The 25,382-nt window shown below is 39.4% G+C and overlaps 1 protein-coding gene across 1 annotated transcript in view; it reads right to left on the bottom strand.

Annotated features, from left to right (window-relative positions):
• Positions 1-25,382, bottom strand: part of STK32B (serine/threonine kinase 32B) — a 134,442-nt gene that overhangs the window by 14,879 nt on the left and 94,181 nt on the right. The window contains exons 6-10 of the mRNA XM_085309684.1: positions 20,945-21,034; positions 6,956-7,059; positions 3,648-3,764; positions 2,412-2,537; positions 95-226 (exon numbers count right to left, since the gene is read on the bottom strand). Of these exons, the coding sequence (XP_085165810.1) occupies positions 95-226; positions 2,412-2,537; positions 3,648-3,764; positions 6,956-7,059; positions 20,945-21,034 (569 nt within the window). The remainder of the gene's footprint in view (positions 1-94; positions 227-2,411; positions 2,538-3,647; positions 3,765-6,955; positions 7,060-20,944; positions 21,035-25,382) is intronic.

Here is a 25,382-nt window from a genome sequence, read left to right as displayed (position 1 = left end):
CAAGTCTATTTTCAGAGATGATAAAACTGAACTTAACTGATCACCATTAGAGAAAGCATGTGAGATGCCATTGACTGCACAGTTCCCAGCTTACCAGTGGGCAGCCTTCTTTAGACCCATCTTTTGATTTGTTTTTGGCAAGTCGCTTTTTCTTTTTATGGAGAGGTTTAGACTCTAAAATCATTTCTTCCAGTTCAAATGTTGGATCACAGTTCAGTCTTCCTTTCTGGTACAAAAGGATATAAAATTATTCTTTGAAGCATTATTGCATTTTTTGGTTGGTCCAGTCAGTGTTAATAGCATTACTAACAATCCAACTTTTCACCTACAAATGCAAAATGAGAACTGTTTTTTCCAGGCCTGGAGCAATGCTTGAAGACTAAATAACACAGTAAAGATAAAAATCACATTATAAAGCAATTACAAAAGGTTAGATTCTCTTCCTAGCTATACACAGATCTACTTTTAGAGTGACTCCAATCATGTTACTCCAATTATAGAGAGGAATTTGCCTCAGAGCATTCATCAAAATATAAATTAGTGTTGTAGAACAGAAACAGTACTGTAATAGTGCAGGAAGGATAGAAATTGGCCCTAAGACCTTATTGTTAAAATGTATATACCCCTGCTGTGTTTCTGAAGGGCTGCAGGTGGGTTCAGGTGCCTGGACACTACTGAAGAAAGCAAAGGAAGGAAGGGGCTGACCTCAGGTTTTGTACCTAAGATGAGCTCAGATGCATTCCCATGCAGATTATCTTGCTGTAGGCTGTGGTGCGAGAAACTGGTGCCAGCACATGGAATTCATTTCTGCCTCAGAAATCCTGATCTTTTTCCTATTGCTCTCAAAGACAAACCTTACGTACAGCAGAAATAGATCACTAGTATGACTAGACCAGCAAACTCCCCTACTAAAAAAAGCACCTGCACTGGAACAATAACTATTTTTGCTTGCAAAGTCTGTTACAGTTCCTCCGCCCCAMGCCCTCTCATTATTAGAAAAGGGTGATTAGAAAAGGATTTCCTCATCTGGCATAACAAGATCTAATAGTCTGTTGGTCACGTGTGCATTTTTTTCCCATATGATCAATAAACACTGTTATGCTTATGAATTTCAAGTGCTAATCAGGTGAGAGTTTTAAATAGGAGCCAAAATAACTTATTTGTGGTTTTTCAAAAACAATAATGATGATTAAACTGATACTTGTGTTTCACTATTTAAAATATGCTTAAATAAACGCTCAGTTATAAAATCCTCCTCACATCCCAGGGTATATTGGCTTCAACTCACCCTCTTTCCCAAAGAGAACAGGAAAAAACAAAAAAATATTTTGCTGTGTGGCCCCAGAGTTAATCAGTGTAGATTATGCTGGGCTCAGAGAAAGAAAATTCCCTGGAAAATGCCTGGCCAAGCTAGGTCTCCTGAAACAGCAAAGTAAATGTAAAAAAAAAGTTGTTATGCTAGAAAAGATACTTTTTCTCTCACCTTTTCACTTGTTTTCCTAATGCACCTGATCAGCTGGTAGAACAAGCCCTGTAATATCAGCCTGTAGCCTGAAGTGTCTGAGCAAGCTTTTTATACGACTTTTAGATTAATCCAAGTGGATAAAAGTCACTTTTTACTGCCATTCCTGTCAGATTTAGCAGGAATTCTGATATATACCTGGATGAGGAGAGAAGCTAGCTATCCTCACCTTCCTTATTTTTTTTATCCATGGTTACATAAAAAAGTATAAATAATATTAGGCTGTTGCAAATGTTTAGAGAAGAATTTTGACATGAAATAACTTCTGTGCCTTGGTAAACTGGAGAAAGATGTGGTTACCAGTCATTGCTTTTTATTCATGGCTCTCCAAGCCATTCAATTTATGGGCCATTTTAAACAAATGAACAAAAAAAATAAATCCAGAAAATACCAACTAAACAGAACCACAAAACAGAAACCACCAAATGCTGTAATAGAATCTGAATTGCCACAAAGGAAATAAATAAGTCTTTTGAAATAGTATGTTTTAGGTGAAAGAGGGTCTGCACACCTGAATATTAGAAGGTGTTGAAATGTTATCATGATGCATAGCTTTCAGACTTGAAATGTTCTTTGGTTCAGAGTTAACACTGACAAACATTTGTTCTAAAGTAGCCAAAATGAAAAGTCTGGAAGGTGTTTTTTATTTGAAATAGAACAAAAAGTGAACCAAGGTTAATTAGTTTTTGTTTTGATCTAATGAAATAGGCCAAATTTTCTCTTAGCTGTGTCTGAGTACATGAAGGTAGAGTCCAAAGTAAAGCTTTTGTCAAGCGCAAATCACTGAAGAGCAATAAATGCAAGTGTCTGTTTTAAACGCTTAAAACAATGGTGGTAACTTTAATAAGTTGGAATTTGCAAACACAGTTCAGCTGGAATATTGACTTACGTTAGGAACAAAACCTGGAGTCACGGCTTTCTCTAGAACAGCATCCCAGTTGACATCAGCTAGGTATGGAGAGTTTTGGATGTCCGTAAGACTTGAAAGACGGCACTCTGGGTCCTTAGTGAGGAGCTGTGATCAAGACAAGGCATTTCCTAAGGAACTGGATGCCAAGTAAAAGAATAAATGTATCACACAAATAAATTGTATGATACACAACTTATTGTGGGAAGATGGTTAGGGAATCATCTAACACCTCCTAGAAGGCCCAATCTTAGAAAATAAAAGTAACAGCTCATAGGGTATTAAGATAATTTAGTTGCTACCAGATGGCTGTTTCAGGCCTAAAATATAGAAACGAATTAGCAATAAAAGTCTATTTACAAACACACAAGAGTCCAAGTGACATGAAACATCACAGTTCAATGCTATCCACCAATTTGTATTTAGTCCTTAATTTATTAGAAGATATTATTACAGTGAGCATCCTGGCAGCAATTAAAATTAACCACCTCATTGCACCATCTATCAAAAATARATTGCTCATTACAGCAAAAGAAATTGATCTTCTATTGCTCTTTTCACACATTCAGAAACACTTCCTGCTCAAACCAGCAAGACTGATGATTTCAAATACCTAGAAGGAGCAGACGAGCCTTGCAGTATGGTCAAAAAATTAAAACAAATGAACATATGAGGAGGTTAGGAAGGAAGCAAGTTCCAGGATCAGGATGCCCATTTTGTAGCTACTAACATATAGCATAATATGGCTGGACTTTTGTTGTTGCAAATACAGCAACATGGGATTGGGAGAGATACAGCCCTTTTCTAACTACTGTTGCTGGAAATCTTAGCACAAATTCAGAGGGCCTCATGGCTCTTCCTTCCCTGCCACATCTGCCACTCGAGTTGAAGACAGTGGGGCAGGGGCCCAGAGTGGAAATCACTGATTCCCAAAGTTCTTTTGCTAACATTAACATCTTATAAAATAAACAGAAACATTACATTTCTATTTCTTCCAGGCCTCTAAAAGACCCATATCTAAGCCAAAGAATAATATAGCTTCTAAAGAGATAATACAGCATCACCAATATTCATAAAAGTCTAAAAATAAGCTTTTTTTCCTAATCCTTGAAATTTTAATTACTTAGTTTGTGAGCTGTGTCTTGCTTGTATGATGCCTGCCCAATTGCTGGAGGAACTGCTGGAAGAGGGAGGAAGAAAGGACTTTATCTTTCTTACCTTTTTCAGTAATGCTATCATGCCCTTGCACCACGTGGATGAGTAGTGAACTCTTTCTATCTTGAACATGTTGAGTATCTCATCAATGGGGGTGGCCGAATGAATTTCATAGGGCCTCTGGGATAAAGTTAAATCAACATCAAGTYAGCAAGAATGGATACAAGACTGTAGACAACTCATGTTTCCCTGAGCTCAGCATTGCTTATCTTGGAAATATTGAAACACCAAAACATCTTATAACAACTTTGAGGCTAATTCTTCTTTGTGGGTGTGCTTTTTTTTTTTTTTTTTTTTTTTTATGAATATAATTACTTGTAGATGCATTTTCTCTTCAAATTTTTCTTTCTATAAAAGGTATATCTGATATCAGTTCAAACTGGATAAAGAAATAAGTTTGTTCTTGTGGCATTCTATGTGATATGTGGATTGTTTACTATTTTTTACTTATAGTAGTAGAAAGTACTTTGATCTAAAGTGACAATACTGGTGGCTTGAGGAAGCTTTATAATCCTTGATTTACCAAGTAGTGGAGGGAGAAATTCAAAAATGTAGTGCAGGCATACAAAAAAAAATCTGCCCCAAAACTACAATAAAAATGTAGTCTCTCTCACTTACAGCCCTCCTCAATTGTCTTTTTGAAATCTAAAATTGACACATTTTATGGGCCTATAGATGACACGGACCTGGTGAGCTGTGTTTGCAGTGCCTGAATTTTCCTGTGGGTGAGGAGAAGCRCAAAGCTCTAAAGTGCTTTGTGTGAGGAATGCTGTGATCTATTCTGGATTAAATGTATATTTGGAAACCAACAGATTCCCTATAATTTAGATTCTCATTCATTATTAGGAACAAGTTTTTGAAGTCATGCATTTGTAAAACGAGTTATTAGAATGATACTCTACCTTGATTGCATTTTTCACTGCCTACTGTTTCATCAGTAGGCTCTGTTAAATTCTTGTTGCCTCTCTAAGCAGTTAATACAATATTTTAGCTTTGTCCATTTGAAATCGTAGAGGCATAGGAGCAGGATGACTTGTGTCGTGGTGTGCATCGTGCAGTTTAATTTCATGGAGCTGGGAAAAGGAGCAACACTCAGTGCAAAGTATTAGAAACTGCTATTTTTTTTTGTTTGTCAGGTCTCCTATTAGCAGCTGGAAAGGGGGAGAAATGTGCCTGCAACATGGTACGAGGTGCTCGTGCTAGCATGGATAACCAAGAGGAGGGCAGGGCAGTTCGGCACCGGCTGCAGCCCGCTGCAGTGGCCACAGCCCAGTTTCCAGCCCCGCGTCGTTTCGGCGGTTTTGGTGGCAGAGAACAAGGCAGCAGCAACAGCTGCAGCGCGCGTGGCCGCAGCCTCCTCGAGGATAGCTCCAGCTGGTGAGAGCAGAGGCAAATAGGAACAAAAATTCAGCACAACAGAGAGCAAATCAATTTTATCTAGTGCCCCTTGAACTCAGGCGGGTAGTTTCATGTGCTACCCAGACCTCGGAGAGACCCGGCTGGAGAAGGTCGCAGCCAGGAGACCGGCCCGTTGCTCCTGCCTCTCCTTGCCTCGGGGTGTGCTGGGTGCCGCCGGCGCGGGCGCGCAGCCCCGCGCTCCCCAGCTGCCGCCCCGCGGCTGTCCGCGCGGCCCGTGCCGCGGGCGGGCTCCGCGGCCCGTGGGTGCCGCTGCCGGCGGCACGCCTCGGCTCGAGCGCGCGTCCGCGACCCGCTGCTGCGTCCCTCGGCATCCCTCCTGCTGGCCTAGGCCTTGGCTAGGCGAGGAAAAACTTAGAATTAAATTTTAAGGGAAAAAATACTCATTTTTTTCTAGTCTGTGGAAAGGCATAGGCTGCCAAGCCACCCTCTGGCTTGCTCAACGGGCAAGAACCGCTGCTCGGTGCAACACAAGCAGCTGGCTCAGCTGGCTGGAGCAGGGACAGATGGCAATGTTTTTATTTAAAAATTGGTTCGATTCAGCCTCCGCTTTGCTTTGCCCCTAGACGGATAAACTTATCCACAGAAGACTGCTGATCTTGGCAAATGGATACCACTCTCTATAATTTTTCATTTATTAAAGTAACTAGGAATCTATAGTGATTTGGGAGTTCAGCTTTACTTGCACAATGAATCATTATGCTCCTTTCTCGGAGAAACCTTTTGGTGAAAAAGACTGATATTAAAACAGCAGTATGTTCTTTCAATTTATTATATGTGCAACTAGTACTACCTTCTACCACTAAGGCTGAGTATGTATTTATCACTGCCAGACCTTAACTGTTTGAGTTAAAATGCTCCATACTGGGGACAACGTCAGCCTAAACGCTCAGTAATTTTTCAGAGTGATGGTGGCAAAAAATTGCAAAGGCCTTTTTTTTTAAATATGGCCAAATATTAACACTTTGAAAAATCTGGTTTTATGGTCTGGAGTAACAATATACATGCACTCTGAAGCTTAGTTTTCCTCCTAAAAATGTGGTAATAATTGTTCTTTATTTTATTTTYCTTTGTCTGTCATTCCACATGAAACTGTGAGATCTTTGTGGGCTGGATTGTCCTATGTTAGAGAGTGCTTAGCAGGACAGGGTAGCAGTACTGTGTGCTAGTGTGATATATTAACAAGTACTCCTCCCTTAAGTACAGCATACCACAATGCAGTAAAAKCCTTTTCCAGAGTATGATTTAAATATAAAAATCCCAGCTCTGCAAGCTAAATGTCATTACCCTGAAACAGTATTTAAAGTATTATTTTCCATAGGGAATAGTAAATAGTTAACCAACAAACTTCAATCCTTTGGACCAAAATGGAACAAGATTTTCCATTTTTTTTCTGTGTAATTCGACCATACTCAGGAAGATTTTTCATTAAGCTTATTCACATAATTGATTAGATAAGTAATGAGTGCACTGGCAGATAAGCATTTTCTGAAGCTGGGCCAAACATCTTAGGATATTATATTAGCTCTTTTAGGGTATTAGCCAAGAGAATCAAAGATAWAATAAAGATCCAAGTTACTTAACTTCTATATAGAAAAATACCACTGCTTCCAATTCAGCAMCAACAAGCAGCCATTAAAAAATAGTCTTTTTCTTAGCACACACCAAAAGTCTATGCCCATTTTAGGTAAACTGTCATAAAGTATTTGAGAGTGGGAGAAAACTTGCCCCAAAATGTTTTCAGTTGGGAAAGGTTCAAGACTGCATTCCAGACCCAAACCTCAGCCTCATCCACTTGAAGTTTATCATGAACAATATGCTCAGGGGGACACTGTAAACTTTTGGACGTCTCTCAGTCAAAGCATTAAATAAAACCCCAAACCTCACATTCTTACCCAGCCCCTCAGTAATTCATACGCGGTAATTCCTAGCGACCACCAGTCTACAGGGTACGAGTATCCCGGGCTGCTGTCCATAAAGGCCTGGAACACTTCTGGAGCTAAAACAATGAAGCAAATCAAACAAAGAGCATTATGTTAAGGTTAGACTACAGATCATTATTATTTGAATTTTAAAAATGAATAAGGATTCAATTAAGTGCAATTAAAGGCTCTTGTAAACACTGAATTTTCAGGAGGCAGCTTCAGAGCCTTAGCTCACTGGCAAACAGTGAGTTTGTACAACGCGCTGAAGGTGCTTTGCTGCGACGGTGGAGGAGCCCAGACAGTGTAACATCACAGCCGGGTTCCTCTTCCTCGGTGTATGCAACGCTCTCACACCGTTCTTCCAAAGCAGGGGTCCCTAAGTGTGTATCTACACTGGGATTTGACTAGCCACACAGGCAGAGCTGGGCAACGAGACAGAAGTAAAGACAGCCCTCAGCTCGATCCCTGAAAAACGGTGACTTTATGGCCAGCTTTCAAATCAAGCCCTCTACTTTTTTTCATCTGAGTTAAGTGCTTCTGAGCATCCTTCAGTGGTCGAGGATTTTCAAAGCCACTACTTTTATATACTAATTTCAACTCAATCTGTTTAAGCTTCATGTTATATGAATAAAAATAAGTTATGKGAGGAGAATTTCTTAACTGAAATATAACTTGGAATATTTAGGRTAATACAAATATTTACAGGGACAAATACCTGCAAGCAAGATTACTYGTTCTGATTGACGGCAGTGTTGAACACAGTAAATTCCAACCTCTCTCTACATGTGGATAGCATTAATCAAAGGGTTTTTAAAGGAATTTAGCATAGAAAAATGTTAATTAAATACAAATCCTGACATCAACTGTATACTGTGAGAGAAACTCCATTATGACTGGAAATAAAAACACACTGTCAATAAGGTAATAAATACCATAATAACTTTCCCGAATAAAAAAAATCTTTTCAAAACAAAGATCCACTTGACCAGATTCAGCAAGAAAGAGGTACTAAATAATGCCAGAGTAGTTTCCTCAGAAAACCACATATAAATAAGATAGGATATGAAATGAAATGAAAASTCAGTCATGCTTTTCTAATTATTTCACAGTCTAATGTCACGTATGCTTTGTGAAAACAGTACTTCCCCTGGGGAGTCTCTGGGCAACACTATCGCCAGCCGTAACRTCATGCTAGATTGCGATTACCACGTGAGCCCTTCCCTGGCTGCGGTACTGAGACTAACGCACCGCATTGCCAACTGATTGCCATCTCGTCGCTTCCTAATGTGCATGCTGCAATGATTAACGTGGCCTGGTCTCACTTCACAGYGGCAGCTTGGGTTTTGACTATGTATGGCATTTAAAGAAGTGCCTTTAATTAAAGGAAAGACATTCCTTCCAGAGGAGTTTTGCAGTCCTTGAGTCATTATGGGTGGCATCGTAACAATTTACAACTCAAGAGTTGAGTTTAGAAAGTCCTGAAGAGCCAAATCTAATAGATAGTGGTTCTGCACTCTCTGGCCCACAAGAACATCTGTTAATTATGTGCAGGAGCAGAACTGTAGGCACCTAAGTAAATATTTTTACCAGAATACGTGTGCCTGGAGAATAACTAACAGTGGATTTCAGGCAAACATGAGCTTGTGCTGGGAGCGCTGCCATAAAAAGTTGTGATGCTGCATTAGCTCAGTCTCACCTCCAGCTAATAGCTCAACTTGGCATGCATCCACCTCAGGCTTGTTTGTATTCTTCTGTGGCTCTTGGTAGGCCAAACTTACTTGTTTAGGGCCTRTCTATCATGTAGATACAGCCAGGTTTTTCTGCCTTACTTTTGCAGATCAATGCTCCTAAATTCTGCCACTGTCAGACATATCAGACACCAGAGTCATATTTTGAATATCATCRTGGACATTTAGCAATGAAGGGTTACATTAGTTTACTTTATTTACCCACATTTGTTTACCCAACTTTAGCATTGTAATAATATGAAGGATCACTATTTGATTTTTGTGAGGGAAGAGACAAAAGCACTTTATTGATGTAGTCTGCAACACTAGCAGAATGGTGCAGCTGTTTTGCTAATTCATTGACTGAGTTACCCACTTCTATTGTATCTGCTGGGTCTGAAAGCTTCAGCATCAACGCACCCCACATTAACCAGATCAGCTGAATACGCTTTTTGTTGCAGCGCTGAGTCCAGCATTTTGAAGCTTATTGAAAAGTGCTCTTTTGCTCACCTTAAGCTGATGATAGTTTCCTTAGATCACAGAGTATTCGGCCCCCTGATTTTTAAAGCAAAAAAGTGCTTTCCCCCTGTTTTAGTAATATATGCGATTCAGCGGACTGACTYGCTGCATTTAAGCGTCCTCAGGGAAACCTCTATAAGCACCCATTTCACAAGATGAGGGGACACTGACAGAAGGTGTAACATCCTTGACAGTATGCTACATACTAGTTTATTCGTAGAGCAACATCTCAGCCCGATTGAAGCCAAAAGGCCTTTTCTCTTAATTTAACAAGGCTGTAAAATACAAATCTTACAAATGTGCCTAAAAGCTGTTCTGATCTGAGACATTAGGTCCAGATGAAGGTCTCTGGCCTGTATGACAGACCTTTGCAGTTTGCCTGCCTCAGGCGCTCCTTTCTCGGTTTCAGAGCCATAGCATGATTTTAYAGGAAGAAAGTAGATCTTCCAATAAACATGGCTTAGCCAAGCTCTGAAGAACTACAGCTGGGAAATACAGAACATAATGTTCTAATTTGCTGTAAGAAATAACCATGTCAGGAGAACAAATTCTGAGTACACACTTAAGGGATTAAAGCAAATAAAAAAATCTAAAAAATATCGCACTGATTTTCTTCAAGGTTATTATTAAAATAGACTCTTTATAATCTTTTAAAATTTGAATTTCATCTCTTGACAGCCATCTTGCAGCCTGGGGTCTACTTTGGGAAGATTCTTCACAAGGATGATAGGATTTGGTCTTGAAAGCTTGGAGTAAGCTTTGCTGTGTGCATCCTCTTTGCACATATCCTCTCTTACCAAAATTTCAGATATGCGATGAGATCTCCTACATCTTTTATCCCTGTGCACTTACCTAAATACATGAATCCTGCCTGAAAAGGTTCATTCATGTGAACATAAGTGAGAGAGTGAATGTAAGAATGAGAGTTGCAGATCTTTTTCCTCTAGCAACATCTATTAAACAAAGGCTTTTTAGGAAAACTCATAGTTTTAATACTGGGCCTGACTCTGCAGATTCTTTYGTCTGAGGTTTGTAGTTGCTGTCATGCATGGTCAGAGTGAAGTCAGTGGAAGTTTGTATGGTGGAAGTGCAGCTTTTAAGTAGTGAAGCTAACATACTCGGCAGCAAGTCTGCCAAAGAGTAGGTGGAAAAGTGGTGCAATCAGTAGGTCTTACAGGTGGATCCCTGTGAACAGAAGTCTTTAACAAAATGGAGGAATGCTTTACCAGAGTTGCCCAAAAGAATGCCTTCAACAGTTTTAGCCTGGTCTGGCCTCACAGCTCACCCTACTTTGAGCAGGAAGTTGGACTATAGACCTCCTGAGATCCCTGCCAACATGAATTAATTATCCTATGATCCTATGAAGTTAAAGCTTAAGTGACCAGCTTCTACCTCAGCCCTTCTGAGTGGGGTGACAAAGAGGTTTAAGACCAGAAGCCTCAGTGAGGTCTTTGCAGYATCTTCCGCCAGACAGCCCCTGGCCCTCAGCCATGCTCGCTGTCGGCTACCCTTACTCTGAATGTCCAGCACCAACATCCCTCCTCCGAAACGCCTGACTTTCTCTTCAGCTGATAATTAATGTATTACTCTACCAGTTTGATACCGGGTTGGGTAACRCAGCACCCTCCACCGGTTAGGACCTGCCTTTCAGTTCAGCTGACAGCAAGCTATTTGGTAAGGAATCAGCAATTTCACTGAAGTGTTATTAAAACTAGGATTAATTGACCATACTCCRATGCAGAAAGTTGCTGCTGTCCATAGAACTGGAAATCTAAAATAACTGAATTAAAAGCTGGATTTTAAAGCATAATTGATATTGGTATAGTTGTCATGGAATTTTATGGTAGCTTTTTTTCTCCCACTAGACTATACCACAACTTTTCCTTAGTAAGTAGTAAAAGGTACATTAGGAGACACTGCTCCTTTTAAAGGAGGCAGAGGATATGAACTGCACGGGCTCTTCACCTCAGATCATACAACTAGAAATAGTCACTCAAAGTGTTGGKAAGTTTTGAAAAATCTACGTCTCAGAGGCAGTGAAATCTTCTGGCCTAGGCAAAGAGGAACTACTCTTTACAGGTGAAAAAAGAGTATGGTCCGGTACCACCTTTCATACAAGGCTTCAGTAACTAGAAATACAGAGCATTTCTAAATTAAGCAAATGTCYAAGCTAGGACATCTATGCTAACTTAAACAGGGGCAAGCGATAAGGTCAGGAATATTTCCCTGGCTTGTATAATAAACAAATGCAMATGTTTAGTTTCAACAACTCAAAGTCAAAAATCCTTTTCTATTTTTCCATAATTGTTCCTTTCTTTTTTTCTAATAGCAAACTCAGTTTTTCACTGATTTTTATCTCTTTTTCTTTCTTGAAAAATCACATGAACGAACTCATTTTTGTGCTACATCAAAATGTTCTTCAGTGCATCCCGTGACTGTATCTAATATGTATTTCCAGTTAATGTTTTTTCAACAAATAAATTAAAATCCTCTTGAGAGTTCTGTCTTCCAATGTTTTTGGCACTGTATCTTTCTAGCAATGCCATATCATTATGGACTGTCTCTGTACCAACATCAACAGAAATGGAAACAACACAACCCAAATTTCAGTAACTTTTTATGTTGTAAAAGACAGCATTTTGTATGTAGAAGGAAAAGCTTTYAAGTAGGGTTTCTAGAAATCTGCTGAATAATAGGTACCACCTAATTGCATAGCACTGCTAAGTGTTCCAGGTCTCCTAAATTCAGGCCATTTTAATTTATCCCTCAGTGGTGAGTTTGAAAAGGCTATCCATGATAAAACGGTCAATTTGTGGTCTATCACTTAGAAYGGTCAGCACAAAGAATAGCTGTTATAATTTTTGATGGAGCATACTGGTTTAATCATAAAGATAATTTATCAGACTAAATCATAAAATGAAAGGCTTGGAGTGGCTCTGACATGAATCCTAAATAGCACAATATGAAGTTTCTTTTCTGATGAACTGATTTAAGTTTCACTTGCTTAGCGAGCACCTAATCAAAGCATGCCTCGTGTACTTGCCTAGCACCACACAGGAGTCTGACAAGGGCTGATTAAGGGAGCTTATAGAGCTATTACTTACTCTGAATCACCTCCGACTTCCATCAGACTGCTTTGAAACTTTGCAAAATCAATGAGAGAGAGCACAGTGAAAAGAAGAATACCCTTCTCCAAATGGCCTTTGCTACCTACTAACAAATGTCCTTGTCTGCAGCGTGCTTAAGCAGTAATGATAGCAGTGCAAAGTGATTCCTGAAGATCAATCASCTGAAGGGAGCTGATGGCCCATGCATAGCTAAATGTTGCAGACTTGGTCATGAGTTCCTACAAAATGCCATCTGCTGAATTTATCAATATGTTAAACCGACAGCAAAATAAAAATCAAAGCCGTAGTGGATTGGCCTCAAATTTTTGCCTGATCAGGTTCGGATGGGCATGTCCTAACCCTTTCTCGAGAATGAAAGCCCTGAAACTAGTCAGATGGATGGCCAGTTAGAGCTCTTAATAGTTTATTTGTGTAGTAAACAGCAGATATCCTGCATATTGGTAAGAGGAACCAGCGGCCTGTGGCGTACAGCAGTGGTTGCAAGGGTATACACTCTGCCAGTCACGTAGCAAACCCATCACTCCGTGGTGTGGGTTTTACTGTAAAGCATGACATTTCATAGACAGCAAAATAGATCCCAGTACCATTAATTGAGGTTTAGCACAATGCCATGCTGCTAGGTATCATTCTGCTTCTTTGTATTATTCTCAAACTTTGCAAACCCTCCCCCCCATATACAATATAAACAACATAGTATTTTCATTGGCCAGCACAAGATAAGTTGTTAAAAGCTTAGACCTTTCCAAATTCTAAATGTGTGAGTGATTTGATACATATTACATGTTCACAGATTAGCTACATGCTTACATCTGGCTGTGTCAGGCTTAATGGATAACAGACCGATCTGTCTAAATAAAAGGTGAACTTGATTTTGACTGAACAGGTTCAATGAAATGCTAACAGCTTTCTCAGCAGTCTGATAAGAAAATATTAATTTTCACTTTTCTCTGAAATAAATTGAGAGAAGGTCAGTAATTCTTCTAGGTCATGATTTAAATAGAAAGCAGGAATGAAATTATAGTGATGGCAAGTGATCTGACATTTAGAGAAAACGCTGTTTGAAGAACAAAATGAAAGAAATTAACTTTTCTCTYCCTGAATGTAAACATGAACTTGGTAAACTATCAATTTACCTCCTAGAGTTTACTTTCTCCTGTGCTAAAAAGGTCTAAATTATAATGGACAGCTTCCTGACTCAGATCTTTCAGGTAGCAAGCTGTTAACTTCTGTTGTATAAGGTAAAATGCTGCTTAAAATCTGAACATGCCAGGCTGGCAATTTTCTGGTGTGAAGTCTAAAGCTGTTATAGCGATTGATATGACTGTTTTTGTACCTTTATTCACATAATACCCCACAGTAGTTTTAATACTCATATTCAATGCAATTATTAATCAAAGTAAAGATTTTACATACTATTACCTGTATACAGACACTACATTTAGAAAGCCTTATTAATCTGCTATATAGCTATATAACCCCCTTTGCATTTATTCACAGAGTGCTGTCCTCAGAAAACCCTCTGTATTACTTAATCACTGAACAGTACCCAGTTTTTATTCTTGTGGTTGTGCAGAGAAACTGTCACTGCAGAAACTCTGGCTCAGCCTCAGAAAAACTGCCTCGTGCAGTAGCCCTGTGAAAATGAGCCCAGCAACACGGACCACGTGATGGTCTCCTACTACTGGAGATGGAATTACACAGAGGAAGCGCCTTCCTTATTCCATCTAGATGCTGCAGTGTCATGGTTTTCCTAACAAGCKGTTGAAGGGATAGTGGCCAAAGAATCCCACATGCTTTTGGGGAGATGGCCTGGTGCAGACAGCAGCAATTCCACCCTGTAACTGAAGCCAACTGGCCTTGCGAACTGAGATTTTGTAGGACAGAATTTGTGAATATTTATCTGATTTACAGCTGCTGTTTGACACTCCAGAAGCACTAAGGTGCTCATGCCTCACATATTCCTACCAGGTTCGCCAAGATATTTGCTATACATGCAAAGAAATGATATACATGCAAAAAAATGATAATTGGAGGAGTTGCATGACTTGACCAAAGAACAAAAGTTATTCAGAGACCAGAAATGCCTTGCTGGGCTCCCAGTTGCCCCTTCTCCCACCTCTGATAGAAGTTAACCCATCTCAGATTTGTCTGTGGACCTGCATATTGCATCAGGCCCTAAGGTCATTTCAGTCCAAATTGCTTGTGTGCCTGATGTTAATGTCAGAGCAGAGCCAAAACCGGAATACCCCCTTCCAGTTCAGTGCTCGATCCTCTGAACTGCAGAGGTCCTAGTGCAGGTTGCACAATCCCATCAGTACAGGGAAGGGTGTTTTTAGGATACCTCCAAAAGGTATCCTAAGGGGATACTCATCCCCTCTCACTTCTTGCTTATCAGAATAAGAGAAGCCCCTCAGCTCTCCCTGGCACCATGCTATTTTCCTGTGACCAAAAGGCCAGGGAGAGACATCACCAGGGAGACTCTGCAGATAGGCAGTTGAACCCGTTATGCCCTGCAGAACAAGTGGGGGATTTCTGAAAACCTGAATATTGACCCAACTACTCAGATGATAGGAATTTCAAAGCACTACTTAATTTCAGTCCACTGTTTACTGTGAATTCAAATAAAGGCAAGGTTGAAGATTTCCGAAAATCCCACCCCAGATTTGTCTCTGCTCTATTATAACTACTTCAGGAACAAATTTAGTCCTACAGAATATTTTTACTTTACCTGTAAGGTTGATATCAGKACATCCACTAGCTTTTTTATGACTCCAATAGCATACCCACACAGTATTAATTAATATATATGGATGACTCATACACTTTAAATGTTCACTAGGCCTCTGTAAATTCACACCTCTCTGATAATCTCAGATATTCAGCAATTCTTCACCATGACAGCAACCTACGAAAGCAGCTGTGAAAATCAGAGATAACAAGCCTGTAAGATAGTAAGGAGTGGCTGAAMCTTTTCAGGTAATTTACTGCTGATGTTTTTGATTTAGATTTTTGGCAGGTGTGTAAGATACTTTTAGGATACTAAAAGTTATGTTATCAGTTTGCTGTGAAATAAAGTCATGGTGCATTATTCGGATAACTTCAGCCTTTACTGAAGAAAACTTCAAACCCTCTATCTGACTCGACTACCACCAGAAATAGAAAAGAGATTTATAATCTGTGAGTGGGAGGTTTTGACAACATCCAGTGTGTCTCATAAATAATATACGGATGTAGGGAAATTCCATTTAAAAAATACAAATAAATTCAGTGAGTAAAAAGCATATGCGACAGGACTCAAATGTATCTAAATTATGCAAGGGTTAGTAATAAACAAAAAGTAATGTATGTAATATTTTCTGGAAGTAAAACCTGTTGCAGGGTTCAAAGGCCAATATTGCAACTGGATGTTTGGTATAGAAAGTATTCTTTGAGACATAAGCATACTGCCTACCACCTGTATGAGAAGACAAAATGAAAAACATCCTTTTTTGCTGTCGTTCACAGAGTTGGATAGCATTGAAGATGGTGAGCATTAACACAAGTGCTTCCATCAACGTGTATCTTGGCATCCTTTAATCACAAGAGGACAAGTGAATGACTGTCCATGGGAAGAAAAACCCAAGGCCACATGTTCCAGCCACAGACCACGGCTGGGGACCACGCTTGTCCTGCCTCATGCTGGCTTTCCTTGTATCTGCTCATCATGCATTCCCCTACACGTGTTTGCATCCACCTGTTGGAAGCAGACATACCTATCAAAAGTCAACTCAAAGGACATTTTGCAGTGCTTGCCGGGGTAGGAGTAAGACAGCCTGAAAGCATGCGAGTTTTCTAAGAACTATTCTTACAATAAAACCTTGACAACACCCTCAGTCACAAGTGATGTAGAAGACTTGAAGAGTAAATTCATAATGTCAAAATCAGGCATGGGTAAGACACAAAAGTTTCCTAAACCAGACTAAGGCATACATTATATTTCAGAGCTGCAGATGCCTGAGTAGTAGGGGACATAAACTCTAAAGACCCCTGGAAATTCAAGCAGCTAAATTCACTTCAGCATTTCAAGTCAAAGGGTGATTTATATTGAAGAATAAAACTGCAGCAGCAGCTGCAGCTGATTTTGCCAGGCTATTAGTCTTGTTCCTTTCAGATTCACTGTTCTTCATATTTTTGTTGTCTATATGTGGCATGTATTTGATGTGTCTGAATGAATCGACTAAGAAGATGGAATGTACAGAAACCGGAAAGTTTCTGGGAAAACATTCAAGTTCAGATACATTGCATTCCATAGAGCTGTTTCAAGTTTAGGGAAATAGTCAGAGAAAGATTTAGCCTGAGAAATACTTGGGGACAAAAAGGTTAATATGAAGTGAGATTGAGCAAAGGCTGCAAGAGCTGACTTGCACCATGCTTAGACATACAAGGTAAATTGTGTTTTAAACTATCTTAATCTGAACTGCTAGTGCATTTCTGTAACACGATGCCAGTATATTGCATTTTTATGGACACAAGTTTTAGGCAGTCATGCTGCATGTGAATGAATCTCTCCATGGCAATTTATCAGCCTATTCCAATCAGATTTCATATAATAATGAGATAAAGATAATATTTTTCTATATATTTTTTTAAACTGGCAGTAGGTAGAGATAAGAAAGCCTATAAATAACTCAACCAGAGGAAAGTTTGGAGTATGCCCTCATGTAATATTATATGTAGCAGAATTCAAATGAGAGTGAGACTTTATAAAAGTCCCAAATGGGGAAATCACACTTCCTGTCCTCGTTSTTGTCAAAACCAGTGTAACGGAAAGTATGTCTTACAGGAATCACTAGGTTTCCTCAGTTCTGGTGCTCAGCAAGTGACTTGTTTGAAGGTAACTGTTATATTGAGACTAAAGGGTGATTTATATTCATGGTAATGAAAACTTGCTGCCAAACATGGAGCCAAACTCTGAGCCTCATTGTCTGAATGACCGATGCAAATCCACAYGGAAAATCTGTGATACAGCCTTAAGCCAGGAGATCATAGCAATATCAAATAACCATTCGGAGTAAAAATAGTGCTTTTCTGATTCCAGCAACAGAAATGTGTCATTTCACTAAAGGTATGATCCTCCACTAAGTTAAAGGTGTAAATTAAGAGGAAAGGAAGTGAACTCAATTCACTTAGAAAGAGGAAATACAGCACCAGGGAGAGTCAGGCCYTATCTGTCAAACTCTTGATATTTGAGATCGTTTTGCTGAAGCTTTGATTTCCAAGCTGTGCCTCAGAGAATACTTACCCATCACTTTTCATCCTGAAACAGAGAAYTGTAACAGCTCTAAAAGCTTTCCTGCCTCCTCACAGCTCCTGATAAATGCAAGGATGACTCTCCTGACAGATAGAGTAGCAAAGACTCTAAACCTGTGGCTTTTGCATTTCCAAGAGATGGGTACTCGCTAGAGAGAAAGTAAACTGATGGATGGTGTGGAAATCTCTCTGTAAAGGGCATTTTTCTTTTATCATTTCTTTTTGTGGTGATAGTTGGTTGAGGGAGGTCTGATATTTGGAGGGGAAGATTCAGGGACAGAATGGCTCCATGAATTGAGGCGAACCAAGATAGCAGCTCATCACTGTGTGTATCTTGTCCCTGTCCCTCATCTTCCCCATTTCCAGCTCTATAATACACCTCCTTCCTTGTGTCAGCCCAGGCTGACCATGGCTACGTGATTGGAATCACCCATGACCTCATCTAACTACCTGGAAAGGCAGAAAAATGGTACACCATACTTAGGTGAGAGAAAATTGTTTGTCACGATCTTAAGCTGAGAAATTCATCTCAAAACAATAAAGCTATAAAGGCATATCCATCTCTGAGACTAATATTTTCCTGTTGAGTACAAGGACTCCAGAGCTGCCTAACAAACAGAAGTATGAGGTAGAGGAACATAAGTAGAATTTAGGCAGTGTTGCCTGGATTTAGGCATCTCTGCACTGAATAATGAGGCCTCCTAAGAGGAATCTCAGAAATATTTGATTTCCTTGGGTAATGCTAGTTACGCAAATAACGTGAGTTACTCCTCCTCCTTTTTGGGAGGTGGAAGGGTGGATTGGAATTCCAAAACACTTTGGTTGTYATTCTAAAACTGAAATACCAAATCACTGTACTAAGTGCTTCCCACAGATTTTTGTGTTCTTAGCTAGCTTTTTCTTGTAAGAAAAATCTGCAAACAAGATAACTAAAAAGATGGTGTCCACCTGTGTGTGCAAATGAGCTGAAGGAAGCTCCAAGGGATGCTAAACTTCCTGTTAACACTCAGCAGAATATTTGAACTGATCTGCTCCTTCTGATCATTTTAACACCCAGACGATCTCTTCGTTCCACACATTCAGACTATGACAGGCAGAGGCTAAAATGCTAACTGACTCCTAGGCAAATACTCAAGTTTCTTCTGTTAACTTTCATAATAAATATGCTTTCTAATGTGAAACTATGCAACCACCTCAAGATTAAAAGTGTAAAGCCACCATTTTAGTCATTTAATTGACTACCAAATTAAATCATAGAAAAGATTCTATTGATATTATATCTGCTGTCATCATAATATTTAAATATGGAAAAAGTATATTCTAAATTTGTCTGAGCTCCTGCAAAATATCTACTGTCCAAGAGTATTTTTGAATAACATATGTAAGAATTTGCACATCTAATGCCAACGGCTAATAAAAGACTGTAGGCAGCTATTTTAACAGAAGTAGTGAGCTTGGAGATACAAAATTTTCCCAGAAACTCAAAATTACTGTCCTGGAAATGGTGGTATTTTTAAAATATTTCAGTTCTTATATGTAAGGATACTTTAGTGAATGGAGTTAGTTTCACATTAAGTTGTACAGCTATTTGTGGGTATGCACGGGGGGAGTCCAATTATTTCTAGAGGAAAAAAGTGTTTTTTTCTGAGTTTTTGTTCTTTCAGATTTTTTTTCATAAATAAAAACACCCCACACAGGCAAAAATGTTCATGTGAATGCTTGTTAAATTAAAGCAGTCAGTGTAACATAGGCTGTGACATCCCTTCCCATCTCTTTTCACCACATCCGATAGAGGATGCARAGTACGACGCTAAACACTTGGTTACGGGCCCCGAATACCCAAACTCAGCATCCTAATCTCCATATACGATGCATGTGCAGAGCTGACCAGCTCACCTAAGTAGAAACGCTGAACTGGGAACTCATCCAGAACTGACCAGTGAGAAAGTCGTCTAAACCTGATTCCTCCGCGTAAYTTGAATGCTTTAGCCCAGGCCACATGAAATGGTTATCGTACCATTTGGAGTTCATCTATAAAAGTAAACTAAGTAACACCAGGATGACGAGCTATCGTATCCTATCAACCCCAAAACGGGGTGGCTATGTCCCAGCTGCTAATGCGGAACAGACTCCAGCCCCACTAACTCTTTGGGAATTACCTGGGGGAGCGCTAGCTGTTTCAGGATAAAATCAAGTCATCTCTGAAAATAAGACAAGTGTGCTCCGGTGCCTGGAACCACTCTGACACTGTCTCAGTGCTAGCACAGATGTTCACAGACATGCAGGTTTCACAGTGCTCTTCTGGATGCGAAGAGCATAAAGTGCTCGTTTCTATCTTAGGCAAACGCTCTGARCCCTGTGCTAGTACGCAGAAGCAGGGTAACCAGCTTTAGGTTCCCCTATCCATGTTTTCAGGCTATGTTAGTGTACTGGGTTTTGACATTGTCTGGGTGTTAGATGTGCCCTGAGCATGCCTGTTGAAGGGTCACACACCTCTTAGAATAGTTCCTGGATCCCAAATAAGTTTAGTCTGAAGCTAGTCTTCTCTTCAGGCTTGGCAGTTTTATGTGTAGAYAGAGTTAAAACAGCAGAGGTGTGTGAAACCACAAATTATGTCGAATTACACCTATATTTAGCTATGAAAACTAGCCTAACTTTGGTAGAACAAATTGCCTTCAGGAAATACCTTTGCTCCTTCAGCTCTAGGGGCAATTGAATTATTAGCTTAGCCAAAACTTTTAGACCCATGAATTCAGAGGAAATGAATTTTATTCTCATAGCCTTCAATCTCTGTGTTTAAAATTCACATGATTGAAACATAAAATGTCCCCTAAAGCCAAGGAACAGTCACCTAAGTGGCTGGTTATCTAGGACTCTAAATAACAGGAAAATTTTTGAGGAAGCTAGTTCAGCAATGTGGTTAAAGATGTGCCTAGCCTTTCAARATTGCATTATGTGTTCTCTGCCACATCGTAGATACAGTAATACAATTATAACTTCATATTCTTCTCTCCAGACTGTGGGGACTTGCATGAAGGAACACAGCTGAGCCTCTCTCAAATTGGCTTCACAAAACAAAAAACAAAGAGAATCTAACTAAAAGCACTGCAGAGACAAAACCATTCCCCAGTCCTCCTCTCTCTGATGTTTTCTTTTGCTAACAAACATACRCTATCTAAAAAGAAGTTACTCACATTTATAGTATGCATTTACAACTAAAAAAAAATTTAATACATCACTAATCAATATAAATGTGTGCATTTTACTACATTTTTACAATAATCTTGAAAACTTACCCATATAAGGTTTTGTGCCAGCCATAGAAGAAGCTTTTTCGGAGCCTTTCACTATGGTCGCTATGTTAAAGTCTGTGATATGAACATGTCCTGCAATAACACAGAGTGAAAACAACGGTCAAAATAGCGCATCATGCAMATATTCCTTGCTTTATTTAATATTAAAGTGCTAATGGAAAGAAATTAAATTGGAAATGTATACTGATTCATAGAAACTTACTATTACATGTTCATCAGAGGTAGAAAAATTGTATCGGMACCAAAATGATGGCACACTTCTTTTCTCATATAGTGGCGTCCATCATTAGTTCCCAGTACTGACCCTTTGCTGCTGGCTGCCCCTAAGCCTCCTCCTGCCATGAACATCAAGTAGAGTAACCACTTTTTCAGAGCAGTAACTTTGTGCAGGAGCAGAACTGAATTTTGTGGCCTTATATGTGAAATATGCCTAGAGCCACCTTCCATAATCTCATGTACTTKTGTCATCTATCTGCTATCTCATCCACTTCAAGTTACAGTCATCCTGGCTTATTCCAAATCTCCTCAGGGCAAAAAGGGAGCCAAGATGAAAAAGGATGGTTTCTAGTACAATAACTATAAAATTAGATTCACAGTAGCAGAAGAGTGTGTCTGTAACAGCAGCAGGTCCCAAATGATCACTCATTTGACAAGATGAAAGATATATGACACAAATTGGCCCCTGGACTTGCTGCCTGACCAGCTAGACAGCTAATTTAAACTGAACTAATCAGGTTGGATGGCCCAAACCTGCCATCATTATTTTTTTTCCTAGGGTAGCTTACTACAAGCAGAGCTAAAATTGTTCCACCACATACAGCAAAGAGGTGGTTCATAGTCCTGGCTTGGCATAGGCAAGGTAAACTGAATGCAGATCTAGCCTGAAAATGTATCTGCTTCTTTTAATGTTTAAATCTGCTACTTGGTTGTGCATCTTCCACTAAAGGACTCCTTTCATATTGCGGAGTGATGCAGGTATTATGCTGCCTGTGGTTACGTCTGGCAAAGCCATTCTAGATGACAGCGTTCATGGACAGGTACCTTCTTCCCTGGCTTAGCTGTGTGTTGGATCAGACTTCTAAAAAGAAAAACCCTCTGCAGATACTAGTTCAGTTATTATACAGTAATTCACTCACTGGAATTGAGCCACATGTGTTATGTCATGTGTTTAACTAGAGTCTTGAATGACAGGTTCCTGTAACATTTTTTGATCAGGATCCCAGCCTCATTCAGTGCCCAGAACRGAGCAGGCTTTGGCCATGATGCAGTTATTAAGTGAAGGAGTTTGTTATCTTGTTTGCTGCCACAGATGAAACAAGTGTAACAAATGACTTGCTTTTTGTTCTGATGCTGAATGTTACCYCAGTGCCTGACTGAGGAACAGCAATTTCAATAAAAGATTATTCAGTGCCTGTAGTCTAATCTAGATGCTGTTCAGGCAAAGTCTCCAGGAAATGCATCTGTCAATCTCTAAGAAATCTACAATCACACATGTATGAACTGAAAATCTCAGAGTCCTGTAATTTGGCCAGATCTGCAGTTTTTTAAAAGGGAAAAAGGCAAAATGTACATACACTTCCAAAATTAAAGCTATTGCCCTAAGTCAAAAACACACTAGAGGTTTCCAACGAAACGGTTTGCATGCTTCTCCTAACCTTATTCTCAAAAACCACTTATGAAGCTTTCCTTCTAAGACATCCAGTTCTGAACACATCAACAGAAATGTGGAAAAATCTGACAAAAACTGAGTAGATAAAAAGTAATCTCTTCATAAGGGGGGTGTATTAGGCTGCCATAACAATAATTAGTGTTTACAGCTTGGTCTAGCATCAAATTGCAAAATGACATTCTCCTTTCATGGTGACTGAAGCCAATGGCAGGTGCATAGCATGTTTGCAGTTTATTTATGCAATAAAACACCGTGGGAGAAAACTTCTTGAAAGAGATAATTGAACCACATACAGCTACCTCATGGCAGTATATATAAGCAATTTCATGTGCAAAGTAGAATGAAAAGCTGCAAGAATCTTGGCAGACTAATACATTCTCTTTTTTGACAGATAAATATTAAGTTCTGTCATTTAAATGATAGCATTGTAAAGTGATTCTCCCATTAGCATGCCAGCATGATAACCTATTGCAAAACACCTATCATCTAATATCCATTCAGACTGATCCAAATATTTGATTTGCGATGAAAATTGCCTCTCTGGTGGTGCATTGTTTTCTCTCCCCTTTATTAGATTTCTTTTCATTTAACAAAACTAAAATAGCACACTTGTGAAGTGTTATATACAGTGGTTGATGGCTTTTGTTAAAAAATGCCTTTCTGTAATACAAAGGATAGATTGGGAAGATCAGGTCTGTGTAATTCTGCTGCATCTTGCTACTGATAAAAAAAGCTGCTGCATGGCTGGAAGCAGCTCTTTGTGGGAGCCAGGGAGAGGCTGGAGTTGACCCTCAGCCAGGACAGAAGCAGTTGGCGAAGAGCAAAGCACCCACTCATGAAGGCAAGCAGGAGCAGAGAAGGACAAGACCATGGCTGGAGAGATGCAGAGGCAGAGTTCTGTCTTCCTGGGCACAATGTTTAACAGGTTTGACTGTTCTGAGCCCAGTGATTTGCATTTTTTAAAGAATCATTAATTCTTGTCCTGAATATTTCAGGAGCTGTCAATACTGTCCCCCTCCCACCTCGATTTCTATAGAAAGTTTCTGATCAGTCTCTACGACATGTACTTGTACTGCAACAATTCCATATAGGAAAAGGACAGCAAGTTACTGGTTGGACTAAAAATCCAAGAATTTTGGCCATCTCATACCATTTCCAAAATTTCAAATCATGGGGACTTTTTCCCAGCTGAGCTTCAAACTTATACTTGATCTCACTTTTTGCATAGCATCCTGCACAACAATTAAATGCAGAAACAGATTACTGTACCCTGGCTCCTTTCTCAGGTGTCAGGCACGATGTTGAACAAAGAAATATGCCAGTACCACTTGGTTCTAGATGTAAGAGCTGTGAGACTGAACATTTCACAACAGGTAAAACAGTACCAAACTGGATTTGAATATCACAGGGGAATAGCTCCTTGATTAATTCTCATGGCTGCATGACCCAGTATAACAAGATGATAGCGGAGAGAAGAGAAGAGAAGAGAAGAGAAGAGAAGAGAAGAGAAGAGAAGAGAAGAGAAGAGAAGAGAAGAGAAGAGAAGAGAAGAGAAGAGAAGAGAAGAGAAGAGAAGAGAAGAGAAGAGAAGAGAAGAGAAGAGAAGAGAAGAGAAGAGAAATTAGCATGTTGCTCTGGCTCTCTACAGAGTGATATTTACAAATCATTCCAGACTGCACAGATTTCATGTACATCAACAAATATATTCTAAACAAAAAGTATTTCAATGGAAATTGTTTGGAAAACTKCATTCCTCCAGTCAACTTCAAACTAAGTCTATAAATGCAAAAAATTGTAAATTAATACCTGCAGCACAGTGTATGGCTTTCAGAAGCTTTACATGTGCATCTCAGAAGTGCCATATGACTTTTATGCCTCACTTTTCCACATGGCCTGAAAATCCAACACCTGAAGTAGACAACAAGTGATCTTTGTTGAACTCTCATTTAATTTTTTCTAAATGAGGATGGATCMTAAGTAAAATCAAACTAAGTTCTGAAAGGTGACTGAGGCAGACTGACTAACGTTAAGCAAAGGAAAATACACATGATTTCAAACCTAACTGAGTTTCTAACAGTATGTAATTGATGGGGTGAATGATAGGGAAAAAAAATCGAACCTGGAGTTAGTGTCACTACCTTCACATGCATCAGAACTGATGGAAATCTCAGCAAAGCAAGCTGAGTTCATAGTGGGTTCATAGCTCTKATCACAGGGCAAAGCAAAATCAGGAAAATTGTTTGTGCATGTGATAAGGGTTAACGCTAATGCAGACACATCAGGTACTTCTCTACTGGAGACTTCACACTTCTGAGGGATTTTTTTATATAATATCAACGTTGCAAGTTCTATTGTTCAGAAGCCAGAGTTCAAAATATTGATTTTTTCCCCTTTTCATCCTATTTTTGGCTTTAAGCCCAAATTGCACACTGGCTGCATTTTTCAACTTTGCCTTTATTTTTCAAATTAGAACTGAGATTCTCAAATAATCAAGTAAACGGAACTTTAGGGACAACATTGATGATCATAAAACAATATAATCATATGTATATATAATATAAAAAGGCACATACAAATGCCACCTTGAAACTAGCTCTTCATAACAGAAATGAATAAAATTATCACTAATATAAATGCAAAAATTCAGCCTATAAAAAATGAATAGAACATTATCAGTCTTGTTGAGGCTGAAAGTGAAATATCAGGCCTGCATTCTTGAAGAATTCTGGAATTCTGTGATTTCAGTGTGAG

The sequence above is a fragment of the Rhea americana genome, unplaced genomic scaffold (genome assembly GCF_003343005.1).
Source record: "Rhea americana isolate MKP2758 unplaced genomic scaffold, rheAme1 scaffold_30, whole genome shotgun sequence".
Taxonomy (NCBI): Eukaryota; Metazoa; Chordata; class Aves; order Rheiformes; family Rheidae; genus Rhea; species Rhea americana.
This window is presented reverse-complemented; position numbering and strand designations above follow the sequence as displayed.